The sequence below is a fragment of the Phyllobates terribilis genome, unplaced genomic scaffold (assembly GCF_046119375.1).
Source record: "Phyllobates terribilis strain yellow unplaced genomic scaffold, ASM4611937v1 Scaffold_35__1_contigs__length_13245226, whole genome shotgun sequence".
NCBI lineage: Eukaryota > Metazoa > Chordata > Amphibia > Anura > Dendrobatidae > Phyllobates > Phyllobates terribilis.
The window spans coordinates 5,218,305-5,238,875 of record NW_027362795.1 but is presented as its reverse complement, the minus strand read 5'-3'; the positions used below and the strand labels follow the sequence as shown (position 1 = coordinate 5,238,875).

General features: G+C 42.7%; 1 protein-coding gene across 1 annotated transcript in view; it reads left to right on the top strand.

Annotated features, from left to right (window-relative positions):
* LOC141182610 (uncharacterized) overlaps positions 1-20,221 on the top strand; it is a 45,534-nt gene extending 25,313 nt beyond the window's left edge. The window contains exons 6-11 of the mRNA XM_073660770.1: positions 6,991-7,140; positions 7,270-7,449; positions 7,540-7,663; positions 7,747-7,841; positions 15,403-15,493; positions 17,539-20,221. Coding sequence (XP_073516871.1) covers positions 6,991-7,140; positions 7,270-7,449; positions 7,540-7,663; positions 7,747-7,841; positions 15,403-15,493; positions 17,539-19,652 — 2,754 coding nt within the window. The 3' untranslated portion in view covers positions 19,653-20,221. The remainder of the gene's footprint in view (positions 1-6,990; positions 7,141-7,269; positions 7,450-7,539; positions 7,664-7,746; positions 7,842-15,402; positions 15,494-17,538) is intronic.
* Positions 20,222-20,571: the final 350 nt, after the last annotated feature.

Below are 20,571 nucleotides of genomic sequence, written 5' to 3'. Positions count from 1 at the left end.
AGTTACAGTTCTCAGAATATGGCAACAAAAAAAAAATTGTTTTTATAAAAATGCATTTTTACTGTGTGATAGCAGCAAAACCTTGAAAAAAAAAATATATATATAAATCTGGTGTCGCTGTAATTGCACCGACCAAAAGAATAAATCCACCTAATCACTTATACCAAACGGAAAACGGTGCAAAAATAAAAATATGAACTATTCTTGTACTGCTCTCTTTGTTCATTCTACCTTACAAAAATCAGAATAAGGCTCAACTCATATTTATCCTGCGCTCTCCACTGAGACCTTATGTCGAGATTTCCATGCAAATTACCCAAAACCGAGATTCAGACAAAACCCCGGACGGAACTACTCACTTATGAGACCGATGGAGTCACTTTGGACTGGTCTCTGTACCAGTGGTCTCCCATTATTTTAGGCATCTTTTTAGCGCACAAGTGTGGGCGACCACAGATCTGTGCACGCCTAAAAAGATGGATACCACCGGAGCAAATGCCAAACGGAGTGCAAAGTGTCTCCATCTGCCTCGTTATGGTGGGTGGGTCTATTAAGGGTTTCGTCTGAATCACATTTGTGGAATTTACATGGAGATCCCACGGTAAGTGCTCAGCGTTGAGCACAAGTTTGTGATCCCAGCCTTATTCTGGAAGTGATCAAAAAATATATGATGTGTCCCAAAATGTTACCAATAAAAACCTCTAATTTATCCCGCACAAATCCAGCCCCACTGAGGTCCATCATCTGTCACTGGAACTAATAGGGGGTTCCCACGTTACTTGTAGAAGAAACTCTGAAAAGTGACATGACTCTCTTCCCCCTCGATTAAAATCCATTGGATTCTGCTCTCCCAAATCCAAATGCCCCTCCTTCAGGTGCCACTCTGGGACCGACCGTGTATGAGAGCAGGTGACTCTCACGGGTCAGAAGGCAGGAACTGACTGGTACAGTGGATGAACTTCGCCTGGCAGGCTGACGGGTGGTGCGGGTAGACAAGCAGGCTGATTAGGCAGATAGGCGAGTGTTCCGGGTAGGCAAGCTGGCGGCACAACAGGTAGCTGGCTGGTACTTCCAGGTAAGCGGGCAGGCACGGCAGGTAACAGGCAGGTGCTTCCAGGTAAGCGGGCTGGCAGGCACGGAAAGTAACAGGCAGATGCTTCCAGGTAAGCAGGCGGGCAGAGCCCATAGACAGGTGGACTGGACTGTAGACAGACTGTCGGGCAGAAGAGAAGTCAGGCTAGCGGACTGAGCAGAAGATCAGACTTTCAGACAGGACTGACTTGCAGAGGACCTGGGGGCTGAAGCAAAGTAAGAATCACAAAGCAACAACCTTGCATGGGCACCTCCATATTGGAGGAGGTGCCTCTTATAGGGAAAGCACTCCGGTGATTGGCCGGGGACTTTTTAGGACGGCGCGCGCGGCCCCTTTAAGAGGGAGGGAGCGCGCGCGCGCCCCCTTTAAGAGGGAGGGAGCGCGCGCGCGCCCTAAGCACAGAGCCAGGGAAGCTGCGTGCACCAGCTGCAGCTGCAGGGAGACCAGAAGACGCTGGAGCAGGACCGCGGCAGTAAGGGGGATGGCGTCTCTGCCTGGCAGGGGGCAGAGACGCCTATGCTACATGAGGGCGCTACAATATATGGGGGCACTACACTGTATGGGGGCACAATGTGTGGGCATTAAACTGGCAGATTTGCAGTTCTCCAGAAAAAGCCTGACATGGATGTTACAAAATAGTCACTGCAGCCGTAGATGAATTCATTGAGAGGTGCATTTTCTACAATGGGGTTACTTTTGTTGTTTTTTTGCTGTTCTGACACATTCAGAGCTAAGCAAATGTCGCCCGCAAACTATTCTAGCAAAATCTGTGCTCCAAATTCCAAATAGTGCTCCTTCCTTCTCAGCTCTGACGCGTGGCCTAAAAGCAATTTCTGATGACATATGGGGCTCACCGTGTTCGGAAGAAATTGTGCGATAAATTATGGGGTCCATTTTCACCTATTAACCCTTGTGTACCTGAAAATTTGCAGCAAATACAATAATTCTATTTTTACCACTAAAATGTCATTTCCATGTTTCAGTGTTATAAAATTCTGTGAGGCACCTATGAGTTCAAAACACTCACTACACCCCTAGATTAATTCCTTAGGCAGTAAATTTTCAAATATGGGGTCACCTCAGGGGGGTTTCTGCTATTTTTGCATGTCAGGGGCTCTCCAAATGCGACTTGGCATTCTCAATTTATTCCAGATAAATAGCACTCTTTCCTTTCCTAGCCCTGCCATGTGCCCAAACAGAAGTTTTTAACCACATATGCGCTATCATCGCATTCGGAATAAATTATGTAACAAATTTTGGGATCCATTTTCAAATATTATCCATCATGAAAATTACAGATTTGGGGCTAAAACAATATTTTCGTGAAAAAAATTTAAATTTTCCATATGACGACCTAATGTTATCAAATTATGTGTAGTATTTGTGTGTTCAAAATGCTCACTGTACCCATAGATAAAATCATTGAGGGGTGTAGTTTCCAAAATGGGGTCACTTTTTGGGCTTTTCCACTGTTTAGGCACATCAGGGGCTCTCCAAATGCGAAATGACACCCGCAGACCATTCCATCAAAGTCTGCGTTCCAAAACGTCACTCCTTCCTTTCTGAGCCCTGCCATGCGCCCAAACAATAGTTTTCCTCTATATACGGGATATCAGCGTACTCGAGAGATTGAACAACAAATTTTGGGCTTCAATTTCTTCTGTTACCCTTGTGAAAACAAAGAAATTTGGGGCTAAAATTAAATGTTTCTTGAAAAAGTTGAATTTTTTATCTTCACTGCTCTGCGCTCTAAACTTCTGTGAAGCAGCTGGGGGTTCAATGTGATCACCACATATCTAGATACATTCCATGAGGGGTGTAGTTTCCAAAATGGGGGGACTTATGGGGGGGGTTTCCACTCTTTAGTCACATCAAGGGCTCTTCAAACGCAACATGGTGTCCGGTCTTATTTACAGCCATTTTTGCTTTCAAAAAGTCAAACAATGCTCCTTCCCTTCCGAACCCTGCGGTGCGCCTAAACAGTGGTTTTCCCCCACATATGGGATATCCGCATGCTCAGCAGAAATTGCACAACACATTTTGTGGTCCATTTTTTATTATTAGCCTTGTGAAAATAAAATAAATTTGGGTCTGAAGTAAAATTTATGTGAAAAAAGTTAAATGTTTATTTTTTTCTTCCACTTTGCTTCAGTTCCTGTGAAGCATGTGACATAACTCTGATTTAAGGGCATAAGAATTCAAAGTTTGAAAATTGCTTAATTTTCACCAAATTTCCATTTTTTTTTTACAAATAAATGTAAGTCATATCGAAAAATTTTTACCACTATCGTGAAGTACAATATGTCACTAAAAACAATCTTTGAATTAGTAAGATCCGTTGAAGCGTTCCAGAGATATTGCCTCATAAAGTGACACTGGTCAGAATTGTAAAATTTGGCTTGGGTCAATAAGGTCAAAATTGGCTCTAAAGGGTTAAACAACTCTCTTTAGTGCGATCATACAACATACAAGCCTCTGCTTGCTCAGATGATGCACTGTACTACTGTAGTGCTGTGTACTATCACTGTTGTCATGTAATACTAACGGCCCCATACACATGAGAAAAGTGTTGGCTGAGCGATCATTTGGCAGACGGCTATCTCTCCTGACTCCCCCATACACACAAATATTCCAGCTTTCTTGTGATCTGTAAGAGGGTCGCCTCCAGACTACTCTAGCGGTGGATTATCTACAGGAAGAACAAACGGATTAGCCTCTGAAATTCAGGATGCCAGATCCTACTCTGCCCTGACATTATCTGTCGGGAGACCTCCAAATACATTATATAGTCAACCAAACCCCCGAAATCAGTGCTTTCATTCAACCTCAGTCTAATGTGCTTATATTTGACCACATACATTAAATGGGTACTGCCAAATTACATAGACATCCAAAAAGACAGAGCGTATATAAACCCAATAGAGTAAAACGTAAATTTTTTTTAATAGAACTTTACAAAGACAAAAATATATTAAAATTCAAGAGGACGGGATACAAGACAGAGTGACACCTCACCCAGTATAAATTAGAAATGGTACCCCTGTGTATGTCACAATTACAAAAATTCATGTGACATAAAAATAATAAATAATTATATTGTAGCCACCAAGTGGATAGTATACAACATGTGGTTCTATTACAACATATATATATATACATATGTATATATTAATAAGTAAATGCTTATAGTACAGCGTATAAATAAATGCATAAAGTGCCTTGCGTGCAATAGACGTACCAGCTAAAAAGCTGAAGGGGTTAAAAGAACTACCATATAAAAATATAAGAGCATAGATACATGTATAGGATTAGTACCTAGGATAGTCGCAGCCACTTTGTAGGCGGAAGCCCCGACGCGCGTTTTGCACCTGCTTCTTCCTGGGGGCGTGTGTTTTAGTCTGTGTTTGGAGGCGTTAAAAAGTAACTTATTGGACGATGCTTCTGGCCCGGCCTAATAGACTTCCATGCATTGCAGGCCCAGGCACCATTATTAGCCATTTAAGTATCGTAGTAACTAGGCAGCCCTATACTATTGAGTACTTGAAGAGGAGGGGCAATGAGCCGAACTCTGTCAAACATTCTTAGATGCCATGTTTGCATTTGACAGCAGCAAGTGGTAAACTGCCAGGGTTGGTGTAGCAGCCGCACCTGTGCCATCCCTGCGGTGTACATCTGTTCTGGTGCTCAAAAGACTTAATTTCTTTTAAAACAAATGTTTAACATGTGTCTTGTGCTTTTTGCATGTTTTTTTCTTGTTACAAGAATTGGAAATGTATGTGAAAAAGGAGATGATACAGAGGGGCTTAAGGCTAAAAAAAAAGACCACAGCCCTGTATGATGAGACATTTCACACAGAGTGGAACTGCATCCTTAGCGATTGTTCATTGAAGTTGATGGGTTAATCCTGAAATATGAGGAGCTGGAACTTACATTTTATTCGTGTTTTAGTTTTTGTATCCAATCCTCATTGGAAACATTTGTGCACAACAAGGATTTCACTAGCAATAATTACAAACTGAAAGCTAAATTAGCGAAGATGGAAGATTTTATTCTGAAAATCCACAAAATACATCTACTAGCATGGCAAAAAACGGAGGAAGGGGGGCCACAAACACAAGCGGAAACAGATATACCACTCAGAACAGAAACCGCCGCTATTAGAGCTACCGATTTGGAATTTGTCCGGTTTTGTGTTATCAGAGGAACAATTATCACTTTTAGCGAAAGTCCTAAGTTTTGCCCCTACCAATGAGTTTGATGTATTTAGAGCAATTTTGGATGTTAATAGACTGGCGCGGACCCTTACTGTGAAATGTCATTTTGATATCTCTGATAATGATGCTGAAAATATTACTGATGTTGCAACAGTTAATTCTGATATTACTCCTAACAAATCTTTTTCAGAACAAAAGGTTTTATTACAATTGAAATCATTGGAGAGGGAATCTATGAAGTCTGACACCTCTCTGAATAGTCTGTTTCATAGGGGAAATCCGTCCTTTAATCCACTTCAGTCACGTTCCTTGGTTTTAGATCAGTTTCAGGATCTTATTAAAAAGGATTTGGTTTCTCTAAACAAATGAAATCACTCATAAGGGAAATAAAAATAACAATCTAACTAGAAAAGAAAAAATTGCCCTGAGGGATCTCAAAACTAATATGAATTTGACAGCAGACAAGTGGGGCACAATAGTGGTATTACATTCTATTTAGCTCAAGCTCAATTTGATTGATTTAAGAAACACGAAACCCTGATGTGTATTTGGAACTAATCAGAGACCTCAATATGGAATTATATATATTGCTACAAGAAGGTTTGAGTACAGGAGCCTTGGATAAAAAAAAAACTGGTGGAACAACCTTTCATACCTATATATCATTAATTTCCTAAGATCCACAAAAACATATTTCCACCACCACTCAGACCAATAGTAGCGGGCTTAGGTTCTATGGGAGAGAGACTGGGTGTGTGGATAGATTTCTATCTTCAACCACTAGTGCAAGAAATTCCCAGCTACATTAGGGACTCTAAATTTGTGGCTACTGTATTTGAAGATTTTACTATAGCAAGAAAATTATCACTGGCTATCATGCGATGTTATACACACGTGGTCAAAATTGTTGGTGCCCCCTCGTTTAATGAAAGAAAAACCCACAATGGTCACAGAAATAACTTGAATTTGACAAAAGTAATAATAAATTAAAAATCTATGAAAATGAAGCCTGGACAGAAATGATGGTACCCCTGAAAATTATGTGACAAAAGGGACATGTTAAATCAAGTTGTGTCCACTAATTAGCATCACAGGTGTCTACAATCTTGTTATCAGTCAGTGGGCCTTTATATAGGGCTACAGATACTCACTGTGCTGTTTGGTGACATGCTGTGCACCACACTCAACATGGACTAGAGGAAGCAAAGGAAAGAGTTGACAAGCAAAGGAAAATTGATGATAAATCAAAGAGACGGATAATACAAATGGTAACAAAAGACAGCCGGTGGTGATGTAGTCAGTGATGGACTCTGGCCAAATACCTTTATAGAGCCGTAGTGGAAGATGAAGATTTCGTCCTCATCATGAAGTAGTTATTTCTCATGTCACGTGTAATGAATATCTCCTGCAGTATTACTAATGCTGATTCCAGTGTTAGTAAATGAGACGAGAATTCGCAATAAGGAAAATGAGTCTATGAGAAAGGTATTCACTTGCAGATTCTGAGGAAGAAACTGCTTGTTGTCTGTGGCCTAAAATATATAGGTTTTATTAGTAGATGTAAAGAAGGAAACTAGATACTGTAAAACATAAATCTCCTCAAATGTTTCCCTTGTTATCTCCAATAATTGTATTATTACACAGGGTTTTTATGATTTTACATCTGCTTAATTTCTCATTCAGGTCTCTATAATATCGGATCCTCTCAGTGAATATCTTCTATATAAGAGAATTTTCCTGAATTACGCATCAAAGATGGATATGGACAGAGACAAGATGGCGGAGAGGATATTACACCTCACCCTAGAGATCCTCTTCCGGCTTACTGGAGAGGTGAGAGATTCTGATGACGTCACATTACATCATTCTTATCTATGGGAATAACAGATGGACAGAACTGGAGAGGTGAGGACTCTGGAAATGTCTGGAGTGAGATTTATTAATGTGTCTCTCCATAACCAGGATTACACAGTAGTGAAGAAGACCTCTAGTGAGCGCTGTCAGGACCCTGTGTCTGAGGGATGGGGAAGACCCCTGAGCCCAATCGCGGGGCCTCCACCTCACCCCCTGATATATGAGGACATCAGTGACCAGAAGATCCTATATCTCACCTACAAGATTATTGAGCTGCTGACTGGAGAGGTGACACTGCTAGGAATGAGGAATGCTGGGACATTTTATAGTAAAGCTATGAAGGGTTTGGGGAGATAACTCTATCATTGTATGTGTCAGGTTCCTATAAGATGTCAGGATGTCGCTGTCTATTTCTCCATGGAGGAGTGGGAGTATTTAGAAGGACTCAAAGATCTGTATAAGGACATCATGATGGAGGTTCCCCAGCCCCTCACATCACCAGGTAATAGACAGGACTAAACACACACGGCCTATAATTATCTGTATGTAAAGAATGAATTCAGTCCCTGTATGTGTTTCCCCCAGTTCTATCCAGTAAGAGGACAACACCAGAGAGATGTCCCCGTTCTCTTCTTCCACAGGACTGTAAAGAAGATCCCAATGTTCCTCAGGATCATCAGGTAGATGGAGAGAAGGTGTCATGAGATCTCTCCTATGATGTGTAGACGGCTGTGAAGGTCTTGTGTTCGGTCTTATTTTATCCACCAGAATTATATGGTTTATACTTGTATAATGAGAATGGTGGAGATGGCTGGATTAGAGTTGATCATTAGTGATGAGTGAGTGTATTCGTTACTATTCGCACGAATAGTACGGTATTCGGGTTACTTATTATATTGCGAGTATTTGTGTAATCGCCTCGCTATATTCGAATGTCCCGCCCTGCAGTTTTGGCGCCTCCTTTGCAGCCACTGCTGGGCTTCATAACCAATCACAGTAATGCTTCAGACATCTTGGTTGTGGCATTACTGTGATTGGCTGGCCACCCAGCTTCATAGGGTCTATTTAAGCCCTGTCGTCGCCATTTTGTGCACATTGCGTCTGGAGCCTGCATTCTATAAGCATAGGGAGAGATTGCCGAGCTGCTAGGGAGAGTGTTTAGGCCTCTTGATAAAACAAAAGCCCTTGTAAGGGCTACCTGCCGTGTATACTAGTTCTGTGTTTAAAGGAGCCGCTCACTAGCTCCATAATACCATCAAAAAAATAGCTCTTTTCAGAGCTGAAGACACACAACAAAGTCAGAGTACAAGGAGGGAGAGATTGTGTATTAGGTAGGGAGTGTATTAGGTAGTGTTCTTCCAGTGTCCATATTAAAACAGCTCTTGTCAGAGGCACAGCAATATTTTGCCAGCACACACAGAAGTAGCATTTTGTTCTGCCTTTTTTTTTTTTTTTTTTTTTTTTTTTTAGCACCGGTCTATTTTCCCTGCTGTTTTAGGGGTCAGAGCCTACCTTCTGTCCATGTTAGTCCACTTAAAAAATCATTGAATCATTGAGTGCCCTACACTAAGCAGTAGTCCAAACATTTCCTACTGCCTGCTACAAAGCACTCACCAGGCCATTTTAACCACTATTTTGGCTGTGACAGCTAGCTTGACTTGTGCCATCAATATCTGAAAATGTGTCAACAAAACCCAAAATGCCAAAAAAGACTGTTGTTAAGGGACGTGTCAGTGGTGCGCAAGAAGGCACTCAGTCTGTGTCAGGTCAGAAGAAGCTTGATGCATCCAGTATCTTCCTGGAAAAATTTCCCGGTCTGGAACGTAAACGTGTGTGGAAGCCAGAAGAGCGAGAGCAGATTCTGTCTTGGATAGCAGACAAGGCCACTACGCATTTGTCAAGCAGCAACAAATCTTCCACGACCACACAGTCTACTGTGGATACACAGAAGGCTGGCCCATCCAATCCTGAAGCTGGTTCTCCTCCCTCCAACAATTTTCAGTCACAGGAGACATATGACCCCAAGCTTGGCCACTCCGAGGATCTGTTTGGTACGTATACTTTGGTTGGCTCTGGACTATCACTGTGCAGCATTGAAGAGGGACAAGAGGAGGTGGCTTGCGTTGATGCTTATCTATTTGAGGACCTATGGCCAGAAGAAAGACACTTGGCGGAACATCATTTTTTTTTCTCCAGAGGTGGAGGCTGATGATGATGAGACACAGTTGCTATCAGGTCAGCCTACAATGTCAACTGGGAAGGAGGATGACATGGAAGATGAGGTAGTCGATTATGAGTCCACTGATCCGACCTGAACCGTTGGCATGCATAGCCATGACAGCAACACAGAGGAAGATGGATATGTAGCACCAAAACAGGCACCAAGGAGTTGTGGTTTGCCCAGAGTGAGAACTGGGTCAACTGTTCCCAAGAGCACTCCCGCTGTGCGCCAAGTCAGGGCAAGGGGGCGTTCAGCTGCTGTGTGGAATTTTTTTTTCTGAAAGTCCTTCAGAGAAAAACATTGTAGTCTGTAGCATCTGCCATACCAAGTTAAGCAGAGGCCAGGGCAAAGGCAACCTACATGCTCACCATCCAAGGCTCAAGTTCGATGCTTGCAAACCTATTCAGGAGATATAAATACAAAACAAAAGACATCAGCCCACCACCTGGATATAGGAGTACTACCAGACTAAGGCACCCTGAAGGAAAAGCCCCTCCAGAAGCGGGCCACCCTCCGGTCAGCCAGTCTTTCATACTCCAGAGAACGTGCCTTCACCAGGTCACCTAGGATGTTCCTACAAACTTCATTTGCACTTAGGATTTTACTCTGCTTTGAAACTAAAACTCGTGCGTTCCACGTGAAATACCTGACCACTACACTTAGTATGAATAAAGTGGTTCGGTCCCTTCTCCCAATGTCTCCGAATGCTCCATAGGCCCACCTGGCATAGGATAGAGTAGCCAGCCATGGCCAACCAATGGAAGCTCCCACCCTGTTGTACACCTCTGTATTAAAGGGACAATGAAGAAGGAAGTGCTCCATGCTTTCCAGCATGTTAGCACAAGCCTCACCGGGGCAATTCCTGTCCTCGGAGCTCCTGTACTTCAAATTGCCCCTTACACACAGCTTACCTTGGAAGCAGCGCCAAGTCAAGTCCCAGTACTTCTTGGGGATCCTGCTAGAATTTAACAAACTCCCCCCAACCTTTAGATCCCGACTTGGGCAGTTCTTGAGGACCAATGGACTCTGAAAATGAGAAAGCAAGACCCTCCAATCGAGGAGTTTCCTCAGGAGGGACCTCACCTCCCACATTCCCAGATCCCACCGGTGGATCATTTTCAGAACCGGGGTAACATAAGCCGGGAGATGCCCATGCAGTGTGTGAAGATCTTTCAATCTTCCCCCTGAAGATTGATGGCTGAAACCATCCCTTGCAGGATAATACCCATGGAGGAGCCCTCTCCTTCCAGAGGTTTGCCACGTTAACTTTCAAGAAGGTGTTCACTAGGAACACGACGGGGTTCACCATATCCAACCACCCTAGTCTCCTCGTGCGGTAAGTGACCTCCCGCTTGACTAGGTTCAGTCTATTCCCCCATAACATCTGGAAGAACAGACTGTAGACCCGTGTCCAGAGATGCTCTGGCAAGACACAGACGCTGCCCAGGTAGATTAGCAAGGGGAGCAGGAAAGCTTTGCACAGGCCAACCCTTTCCCTCAGGCTCAAAGACCAACCCTTCCATTGGTCCACTCTTTGGGTGACACCTTTGATTCTGCCTTCCCAGTTTTTCATGGGGTAATTACCGTGGCCGAATTCAGTGCCCAGGACTTTGGCGTGGTGTTGGGGTTCGGGGAGGGTGTCCGGAAGATCAAACCCGGGATCTCCGCCTCCCAGCCAGAGACTTTCACACTTATCCTGGTTGATCTTGGACCCGGATGCCTCCGAGTAGCGCTCCTCTTGTGACATCACCACCATTGCCTCATCTTGCGAAGAAATAAAGACGGTGACATCGTCCGCGTAGGCCACTATCCTCAAGATAGGAAGGGATCAATTGCAAAGGCATAAAGCAAAGGGCTAAGAGGACAGCCCTGACGGACACCAGATCCTACCCTGAAAGGTTGTCCAATCCACCCATTTGTTTCAATTGACATCTCTCATATTGGAGCCATGATTCATGTCAGTTCACTTGGTGCAACAGCTCTCCAAGGTGTGATCACTCCTTTTTAGATGCAGACTAGCGAGCAGATCTAATTTGATGCAGGTGTTAGTTTTGGAAATGAAAATTTACAGGGTGATTCCATATTTTTTTCCTCAGAATTGAGTGATTCCATAATTTTTTCCCTCTGCTTGGTCTGAAAAAAATTACTCTTACTGGGTACCACATTTTTTATCTTGATTTCTTTTAGTGTTTCTTAAAGCCCTAAAGTTGCCATTTGAAATTACTTTAGTTTTGTGCCATGTCTGTGATCTGCTTTTTTTCAACAACATTAAACAACTGAATGAACATCCTCCGAGCCCGGTGATTCCATAATTTTTGCCAGGGGTTGTACAATGGAATAGTTTAAGAGGGCCTTGTAGATCAGTTGCTGAAAACATCACCCTCAGATAATGCTGGTGGCAGAGGTACCAGCTCTTTTCAACACCAAAGGATAATGGGGAGAGACACGAACAACAGTTCCAACGGAGGAGGGGGGAAAATGTGCCCAAATTGGGCAATTTTCAATAAACCAGCAAAACAGCAAAGGCTATCTGCCTATAAAAATGCCTAGGTGGGATAAGTTGCATAACATGGTCAAGGGTTACTTTAAGTGACCATACATGTGCCCTTTCTGACGCTTCAGTTCCCTTTAATTATTGGGTGTCTAAGCTGAACACTTGGCCCGACCTCTCTTTATATGCCTTGGAGGTGCTGGCCTGCCCGGTTGCTAGTGTGGTGTCTCAGCATGTTTTCAGTTCCGCTGGGGCACTCATCACTGATAGGCGCACACGCCTCTCCACAGAAAATGCAGACAGACTTACTCTGATTAAATTCAACAAGGACTGGATATATCCACAGTTTGTAATCCCTCTAGATGACAGCAAGCCAACCTAAATTCATCAAAAATGCAGATTCATGCTACTGCTGTTAACGTCACCCCCTTCCCATAAAACAAGATTCCTTCCATCGTCAATCATGACTGAGCCCATAGGGCTAATTTTTACAAACTATGCACATTGTGCAGTGGAAAAACCAGGACAGTATTCCTACTCCAGCCTAACTACTATTTGTGATTGGAGACCCTTGGGATGGTGGCTTCCTGTGTCAACCATGACTCAGCCCATTGGGCTAATTTTTACGAACCCCTATGTGTAGCGTTGGCGTCCCTGCCTCCTGCTAGGCAGGGACGCCGTTCCCCTCACCTCTCCGCTCCGTGCCCGGCGTCTTCCTCCCGCTCTGCTGGCAACGCGCGCTGCTTCCCGGCCTCTGTGCTTAGGGCGCGCGCGCGCTTCCCCTCTCTTAAAGGAGCCGCGCGCGCCGTCCTAAGGAGTCCCCGGCCAATGGCCGGAGGACCTCACCATATATAAGGCACCTCCTCCAAAATGGAGGTGCCCGAGCAATGTTGTTGCAAAGCCTTTCAACTCTGCTTCAGCCCTCAGGTCCCGTTACCAGTTACCTGCCAGTTACCTGCCAGTCACCTGTCAGTCACCTGCTAGATTCCTGCTTGATACCTGCCTGATACCTGCCTGATATCTGCTTACCTGCTTGCTATCCTGTGGTCCGACAGTCTGCCTACCAGCACCTGCCAGTCTGTCTATGGATCAGTCCGCCTGCGGACCAGGAAGTACCTGCCAGATACCTGCCTGATACCTGCCTGCCTGTCCAGAGACTCTTACTCGCTCACCTGGGAGCGTTCACCTGCTACCTGCCTGCTAGCCTACCTGGAGGCTTAGCCGTCACTTGCTGTGACCACCTGCCTGTCCAGAGACTCTTGCCCGCTCACCTGGGAGCGCTCACCTGCTACCTGCCTGCTAGCCTACCTGGAGGCTCTGCCGTCACTTGCCGTGACCACCTGCCTGTCCAGAGACTCTTGCCCGCTCACCTGGGAGCGCTCACCTGCTACCTGCTTGCTAGCCTACCTGGAGGCTCTGCCATCACTTGCCGTGACCACCTGCCTGTCCAGAGACTCTTGCCCGCTCACCTGGGAGCGCTCACCTGCCTGCTAGCCTATCTAGAGACTCTTTCCCTGCTGTCACTTGCCGTGACCACCTGCCCGTCTAGAGACTCTTTCCCTGCTGTCACTTGCCGTGACCACCTGCCCGTCTAGAGACTCTTACCCTGCTGTCACTTGCCGTGACCATCCGCCTGTCAAGAGACTGTCCCCGTCACTTGCCGTGACCTCCTGCCCTTCTACCCAGAGACTGTCCCTGTCACTTGCTGTGACTACCTGCCCGCCTTCCCTGGGAGTCACCCGCTTCCTTACAAGGACTGCCCCTTTGTATAGTTGCTCAGAGGTTCCACCTCCCAGACCCGTTACACTATGCACATTGTGCAGTGGACAAATCTGTAATGTACAGTGGTCCTACCAAACTAATATTTGTCATTGGAGGTTGGAGGCCCTTGTCACAGGTTGTGCCACATTGTGACTGAGATAGGGAATACATATTCAATAGAAATGTACTGTCAGTCAACCTATTTGGCAAGAAACATGCCTGGCTTGTGCCACATTGTGACTGAGATTGTGTAAATTTCTATTGAATATGTATCCCCTGACTGTTGATGACCGACTGATGGCCCTCTGAAAATATGAATTGAGGGCCACAACTACTACAGTACTCCATCGTAGATAATGTTTGACAAGGGGAGGCCCTTGTCAAGGAATCTCCCTGCACTTATGACACATCCCCCAGGAGTAATTTTTGGAGTACGATGCACATTCTGCACTGGTCCAAGTAGTACAATATCAAGAAGTCTTCTCTGCCTATATAATCTGGGAATATTGACAATCAAAATCTCGGAGCCATTTGGAGAAGCTTCACCAACCCATCCTGGAGGGGATCACCATATATCCTTAGTCCATTGACTTGCACAAGTGATATATTTGAGCTCGTCATCCAGTTGACTAGTGCAGCTTTATTTTTCCGGTTCACTGAGTTCAGCCATACCTGAGGATCGCAGGCCGCACTTACTGCTACCTTCTAGTACTCCATGTCTCTTGGCTTTTTCTCTGTAGTCTCTGCCCCTAAATGAGTTAAATAATAGAGTTGAGGGCCCTACAATATGAGTAAGTGAGGGCACTCTCAGATGTACACGAGGGACCTCCAAAATCTCTACAGGAGGGCACTTCAAAATGTATGTTACAGGGCCACACGAGGGCTCTCACAAAACTCAGCTTTCCTGCCTTCTGCAGGGCCTCTGAACATTTGAATTTAGGGCCACAGTATCGCGTGGTGTTGGAGGAGAAGGAGGATCAAGCCCAACGCTACAATGGGCACATTTTAAACTGCTATTGTATATGTATTCCACTATCTGAGTGTCAATGATGGAGGGACCGCCCAAATGTCTAAGGAACAGCTGTCCCTCCAAGTCGCATGTTATAGAGCCACCTGAGGCCTCTCAGGTCAAAGATCAACATACCTACTAGTACGTTCTAGCTGTGCTTGTAAAGTGCTGGGGAATAGCGAACTAAAAATGATGTTTGACAGAGGGACCTACAAAATGTATCAGGACCCTCCCAATTGTAAAAGGTGAAAAAAAGCTGCAGCAGTATGTGTGAACAAAGGCTAAAAGGGATATTTTTTGGTTTCTCTGGTTTATTTAGCCTTATATACAAGTGATTGTGCAGGAAAAACTGTTTCTTAACCTTTTTGGCATGTTAAATGCAATTTAGGTAAGGTTTGGTAGTTGTTCTTGTGTGTCTGTAAAAGTGGCGTAACACTGCGACAAACTTATTCCCAGAAACCATATGTGAGTCAGAAATGCATGCAGGCATATTCTCCAGGCTCTTCTCATTCTGTTTCATCACTTTCCCATCCATCAGCCTTTTCCTCAGGCCCCCAGACCCCTTTTTAGGGTCTAGCAGAAAATTACTCGCATTTCCCATTGACTTACATTGTATTCGCTATTCGGAACGAATACGCGATTATTACAAAGTACTCGTAACGATTATAGCGATTACGAATATTACGGTACTCGCTCTTCACTACTGATCATAGATGTGACTTCTCCATCTGTCTGTGACTTGTACAATATTTCTTTCAGGGTGAAGATCTGACCCATATTAATACTATAGAGACATATGTGAGGGGGGATGAGCGGTGTAAAGAGGAGATTCCTACATATGACTACCCAGGTGAGTAGTAACCACTAAATGTAGAGAAGTCACTGATTCTTCTCAGTCACCGGCTGTGGCTGATTTACCGGTCATGTAGTCCAGCTGGATCACAATTGTCCTCCACCAAAAACTGTTCAAATGACTTTGGACATTGAAACTCCTCAAATGACTTTGGATATTAAAACTCCTTTTCTATAGAACTTACAACCTGGAGGATCCACCTACCAACTGAAATTAGAAGATCCTGACTCTTACCTGCCCAGATTTGTAAACTACCAATCCAAATGACAGTGTACGTAGAATGTGCTGACAAGTTACAAAAATCATTTGAAGAAAAATATTATGATGGGCCTGTAAGAGAAAGCGGAGGGTAATGATGCTGTTGGCTTCCTAGATCCCTGATATCTTATTAGATGAATCTACCTTCTCTCCCTTCTGTGCTGCTGAATGTCCTCATATGGTCCCTACAAGACCAGATCCAGTCTTTATGACCAAACCTCACTTTTATGATCGACAACATTAAACGTGCAGTGAGGGCCAAGTGTGAATTTCTGTATAATAACAGAGTTTCCCTTTATCCTGACTTTTCAATTTCTTTTTAAACCAAATTACTTCAAATAGATAAAGTATACAAAAAACATTACACCTGTGCCATGATATATACAGTATCTAAGCTGTGAGTGGCTGATGGCTGTAATATACATATATTCACGCCTGCAGGAGATGTGTTGGCTCGAGCCCTGGTTTCATGGATTCACTCCACGTCATAAATAATATTATCAATCCTAAAGAATTTAGATACAATTTATCCTAAAATGGGGGCACTAATACTTTCTCTACTCTTCTGGTCAGGACTCATAGTAGCTCCAACGGTCTACCATAAATAAGTGCAACTTCGGTTTAGTGTTGGAGTCCCCCCCAAACATGCATTCTTGTTGGGGATGTAATGTGTTTTTTTTTATTCTGAATTTTTTTTTACAGGTTCATTATGTATGATAGTTTGATTGTGGTGGGATTGGCCTGCCTCACCTAACTCTGTAATTCCCTGGTAGTCTTTCAAAAAAGGTCTCCATTGTCTCATCCAAATGCACGAGTTCTAAATTTAAGGCACCTCAGCTCTGCACTATTATGAAAAGTTCTCATTAAATGTATATTTCTTTTTGAGACTCATTTGACATAAAATATTGGCCCTTACTATAGTTTAAATTGCCAGGAGCTATCAAGATGCATACTCTAATTATCCCGGAGAGGTTTCACCACTAGTTACTCTTTTTTTTTCTTTGATCTTTTCATCAGATGTGTTATTGTCTATAGTCAAAGTTTTGCCCATCACCCTTTAACCCCTCTACATGGATCTGTACTTAAACAAAGACCCCTAGGCTTGGACTTAGTGTTGCCTGCTGTTCTGTGGTGTGAGATGACAAGAAGAATAGTCAGGTGGCCGGATCAGAACCAGGAGGGCAGAGAAAATACAAAATCAGAAGACACAATAGTAGTCAGTAAACGGGCTGGAATCACAAGAAGAAACTAAGAAGAAAATACACAACATGGGAGCTGAACACAGAAGACTTAACCAGCGGAGAACAAGGCTGTATCAGGCACCTTCCGGCATTATGCATGAGCTTTAGTAGGATGTGGTGCTTTCCATTTGAGTGAAGTAGGAAGCATATTTGAATTTGGAAGAGTGGATTTTGCTGGATTGGTTTATGGAAGCCATGTTGCTTTTCAAGAGTTTTTGAGCCACTAATGATGTGGAAACCTCTGTTTTTCCGTTGACAGATGATGGACCTGAGTGGAGGCTTGTTTTTTGTGATATGAGTAGAAATTTTTATTGGTATAATTTTTGCATATTTGATATTTGGGAGGCAGAATGAAGAAACAGTTGAACACCAAACTCTACTGGTTCATGCTATGAGGTTTTCTACTAGACTGTGAACTATCATTGTCTTGGTGAATAATTCAATATTTTTACATAACTTGCCATTTGTACCAACAGTTTAGAAATGTTCAAAAATATAAATTTCAAGAATATTTTATTCAAATATATTTTTTTTACTTGGCAGATGACTGTACTAGGAGATCAGAGGGACAGCTGACATCTTCAATTTTCAAATCAGATGAGCTGGAGATCTCACAGGATACAATTGAAGGGAATGCTATTACTCCAAATATACCATCATCCCTTTACAGCAAAGATATGTCATCTGATCCTTTGAAACAGGTCCTATCTTCTGATTCATTACCGACTACTAAGGAAAATCAAAGTCACAAACTAAGCATTAAAAAACTAACTGCTCCTAAAGCTAAGAAGCCATTTGCACGGTCAGAATATGGAAATAGTTTTCCCCTCAAAAAACTTTTTCTTAAACATCAAAAAATTCACACAGCAAAGAATAGATTTTCTTGTTTCAAGTGTATGAAATGTTTTAACATGAAAGCAAGTCTTCTTAGTCACCAGAGAACTCACACAGGGGAGAAGCCTTTTTCATGTTCAGAATGTGGGAAATGTTTTAACCAGAAATTAGATCTTGTTGCACATCAGAGAACTCACACAGGGGAGAAGCCTTTTTCATGTTCAGAATGTGGGAAATGTTTTAACCAGAAATTAGATCTTGTTGCACATCAGAGAACTCACACAGGGGAGAAGCCTTTTTCATGTTCAGAATGTGGGAAATGTTTTTTCTCAAAAGCACATCTTGATAGACATCAGAGAATTCACACAGGGGAGAAGGCTTTTTCCTGTTCAGAATGTGGGAAATGTTTTAACAAGAAATCACATCTTGTTACACATCAGAGAACTCACACAGGGGAGAAGCCGTTTTCCTGTTCAGAATGTGGGAAATGTTTTAACCAGAAATCAGATCTTGTTAAGCACCAGAGAACTCACACAGGAGAGAAGCCTTTTTCATGTTCAGAATGTGGGAAAAATTTTACAGAGAAATCAAGTCTTATCAAACATCAGAGAATTCACACAGGGGAGAAGCCTTTTTCATGTTCAGAATGTGGGAAATGTTTTAACCAGAAATTAGATCTTGTTACACATCAAAGAACTCACACAGGGAAAAAACCTTTTTCATGTTCAGAATGTGGGAAATGTTTTACAGGGAAATCAAGTCTTGTTAATCACCAGAAAACTCACACAGGAGAGAAGCCTTTTTCATGTTCAGAATGTGGGAAATGTTTTACAGAGAAATCAAATCTCGTTAAGCACCAGAGAATTCACACAGGGGAGAAGGCTTTTTCCTGTTCAGAATGTGGGAAATGTTTTTTCCAGAAAGCGACACTTGATATACATCAGAGAACTCACACAGGGAAGATGCCTTTTTCATGTTCAGAATGTGGGAAATGTTTTAACAAGAAATCACATCTTGTTACACATCAGAGAACTCACACAGGGGAGAAGCCTTTTTCCTGTTCAGAATGTGGGAAATGTTTTAACCAGAAATCAGATCTTGTTAAGCACCAGAGAACTCACACAGGAGAGAAGCCTTTTTCATGTTCAGAATGTGGGAAATATTTTACAGAGAAATCAAGTCTTATCAAACATCAGAGAATTCACACAGGGGAGAAGCCTTTTTCATGTTCAGAATGTGGGAAATGTTTTAACCAGAAATTAGTTCTTGTTACGCATCAAAGAACTCACACAGGGGAAAAACCTTTTTCATGTTCAGAATGTGGGAAATGTTTTACAGGGAAATCAAGTCTTGTTAAGCACCAGAGAACTCACACAGGAGAGAAGCCTTTTTCCTGTTCAGAATGTGGGAAATGTTTTAACCAGAAATCAGCTCTTGTTACACATCAGAGAACTCACACAGGGGAGAAGCCTTTTTCATGTTCAGAATGTGGGAAATGTTTTACAGTGAAATCACATCTTGTTACACATCAGAAAACTCACACAGGGGAGAAGCCTTTTTCATGTTCAGAATGTTGGAAATGTTTTAACCAGAAATTAGATTTTGTTACACATCAAAGAACTCACAGAGGGGAAAAACCTTTTTCATGTTCAGAATGTTGGAAATGTTTTACAAGGAAATCAAGTCTTGTTAAGCACCAGAGAATTCACACAGGGGAGAAGCCTTTTTCCTATTCAGAATGTGGGAAATTTTTTCACCGGACAGCTCATCTTGATAGACATCAGAAAAGTCACATCGGGGAGAAGCCTTTTTTATATCCTTAATGTGGAAAATTTTTACTTGAAAAGACACACTTTTAGCAAGAAAAAATTGTGCTAATAAGTGAGTGTGTCCTATAGACTGAAGGTAGCTTCCTGTGACTGAGAACAATGAGACAGTGTCCTTCCTGATCAGTGAGAGAACTGCTCTCTTCTCAAGCCCCACACTTATCTAACTGATTGGTGCAGAAGAGGAGAGGAAGGTACTGGGACCTGTACAGAGGCTGGACGTCCTGACTGAGCAGCTGAAGAACCTAGCTTATGGACCTTTCAGATCATGTAAAACTGTTTTACATATTTTTAAAAGTTGTCAGGTTCCGTTATGAACTGAGCCATTTCTTAATGAGTTTGACCTCCTGAATTCAAATTGGACAATGAGTTTTCCTTTTACTGCTACATATAATTTAATTCCAGCACTTTGAAACATTATTATTTTTGTAAATATACAGATGCAGAATATTTTGTTATGCCAATTTTCTGATATTTATTTAGAGAAAACTTAGAAACAATTCAAATAACTAAAACCTGTCTAAACCCTATTGCGAATTTTAAACAGTTACAGAAATTGCACTACAAAATTAGTCCTCATTCAATGATAACTGTTTTTTTGCTTGTTTCTTGTACTCCTGTATTGGATCATCTCTTAAAATTATGCAACAGTAATCTGCAAGCATTGATGGATTTATTTTCCTTTATATCTTTTCTCCATAGCTGCAATATCTTGGTTACATTTCTCACCATCCTCGTCTCTCACTACTCCACAGTTTGGTAGAAGAAAAGTCTAGAATATAAGAAATTAGTCATTAAGGACATGTTAAAGCCAAGATCCTTACATGTTTTGAGTAGAAATAACACCAACTCTTCATAGTTACTGTATCTGCTCTTGAGTTTCCCAAAAAGTTAGTTACCACAAATGCAAATGTAA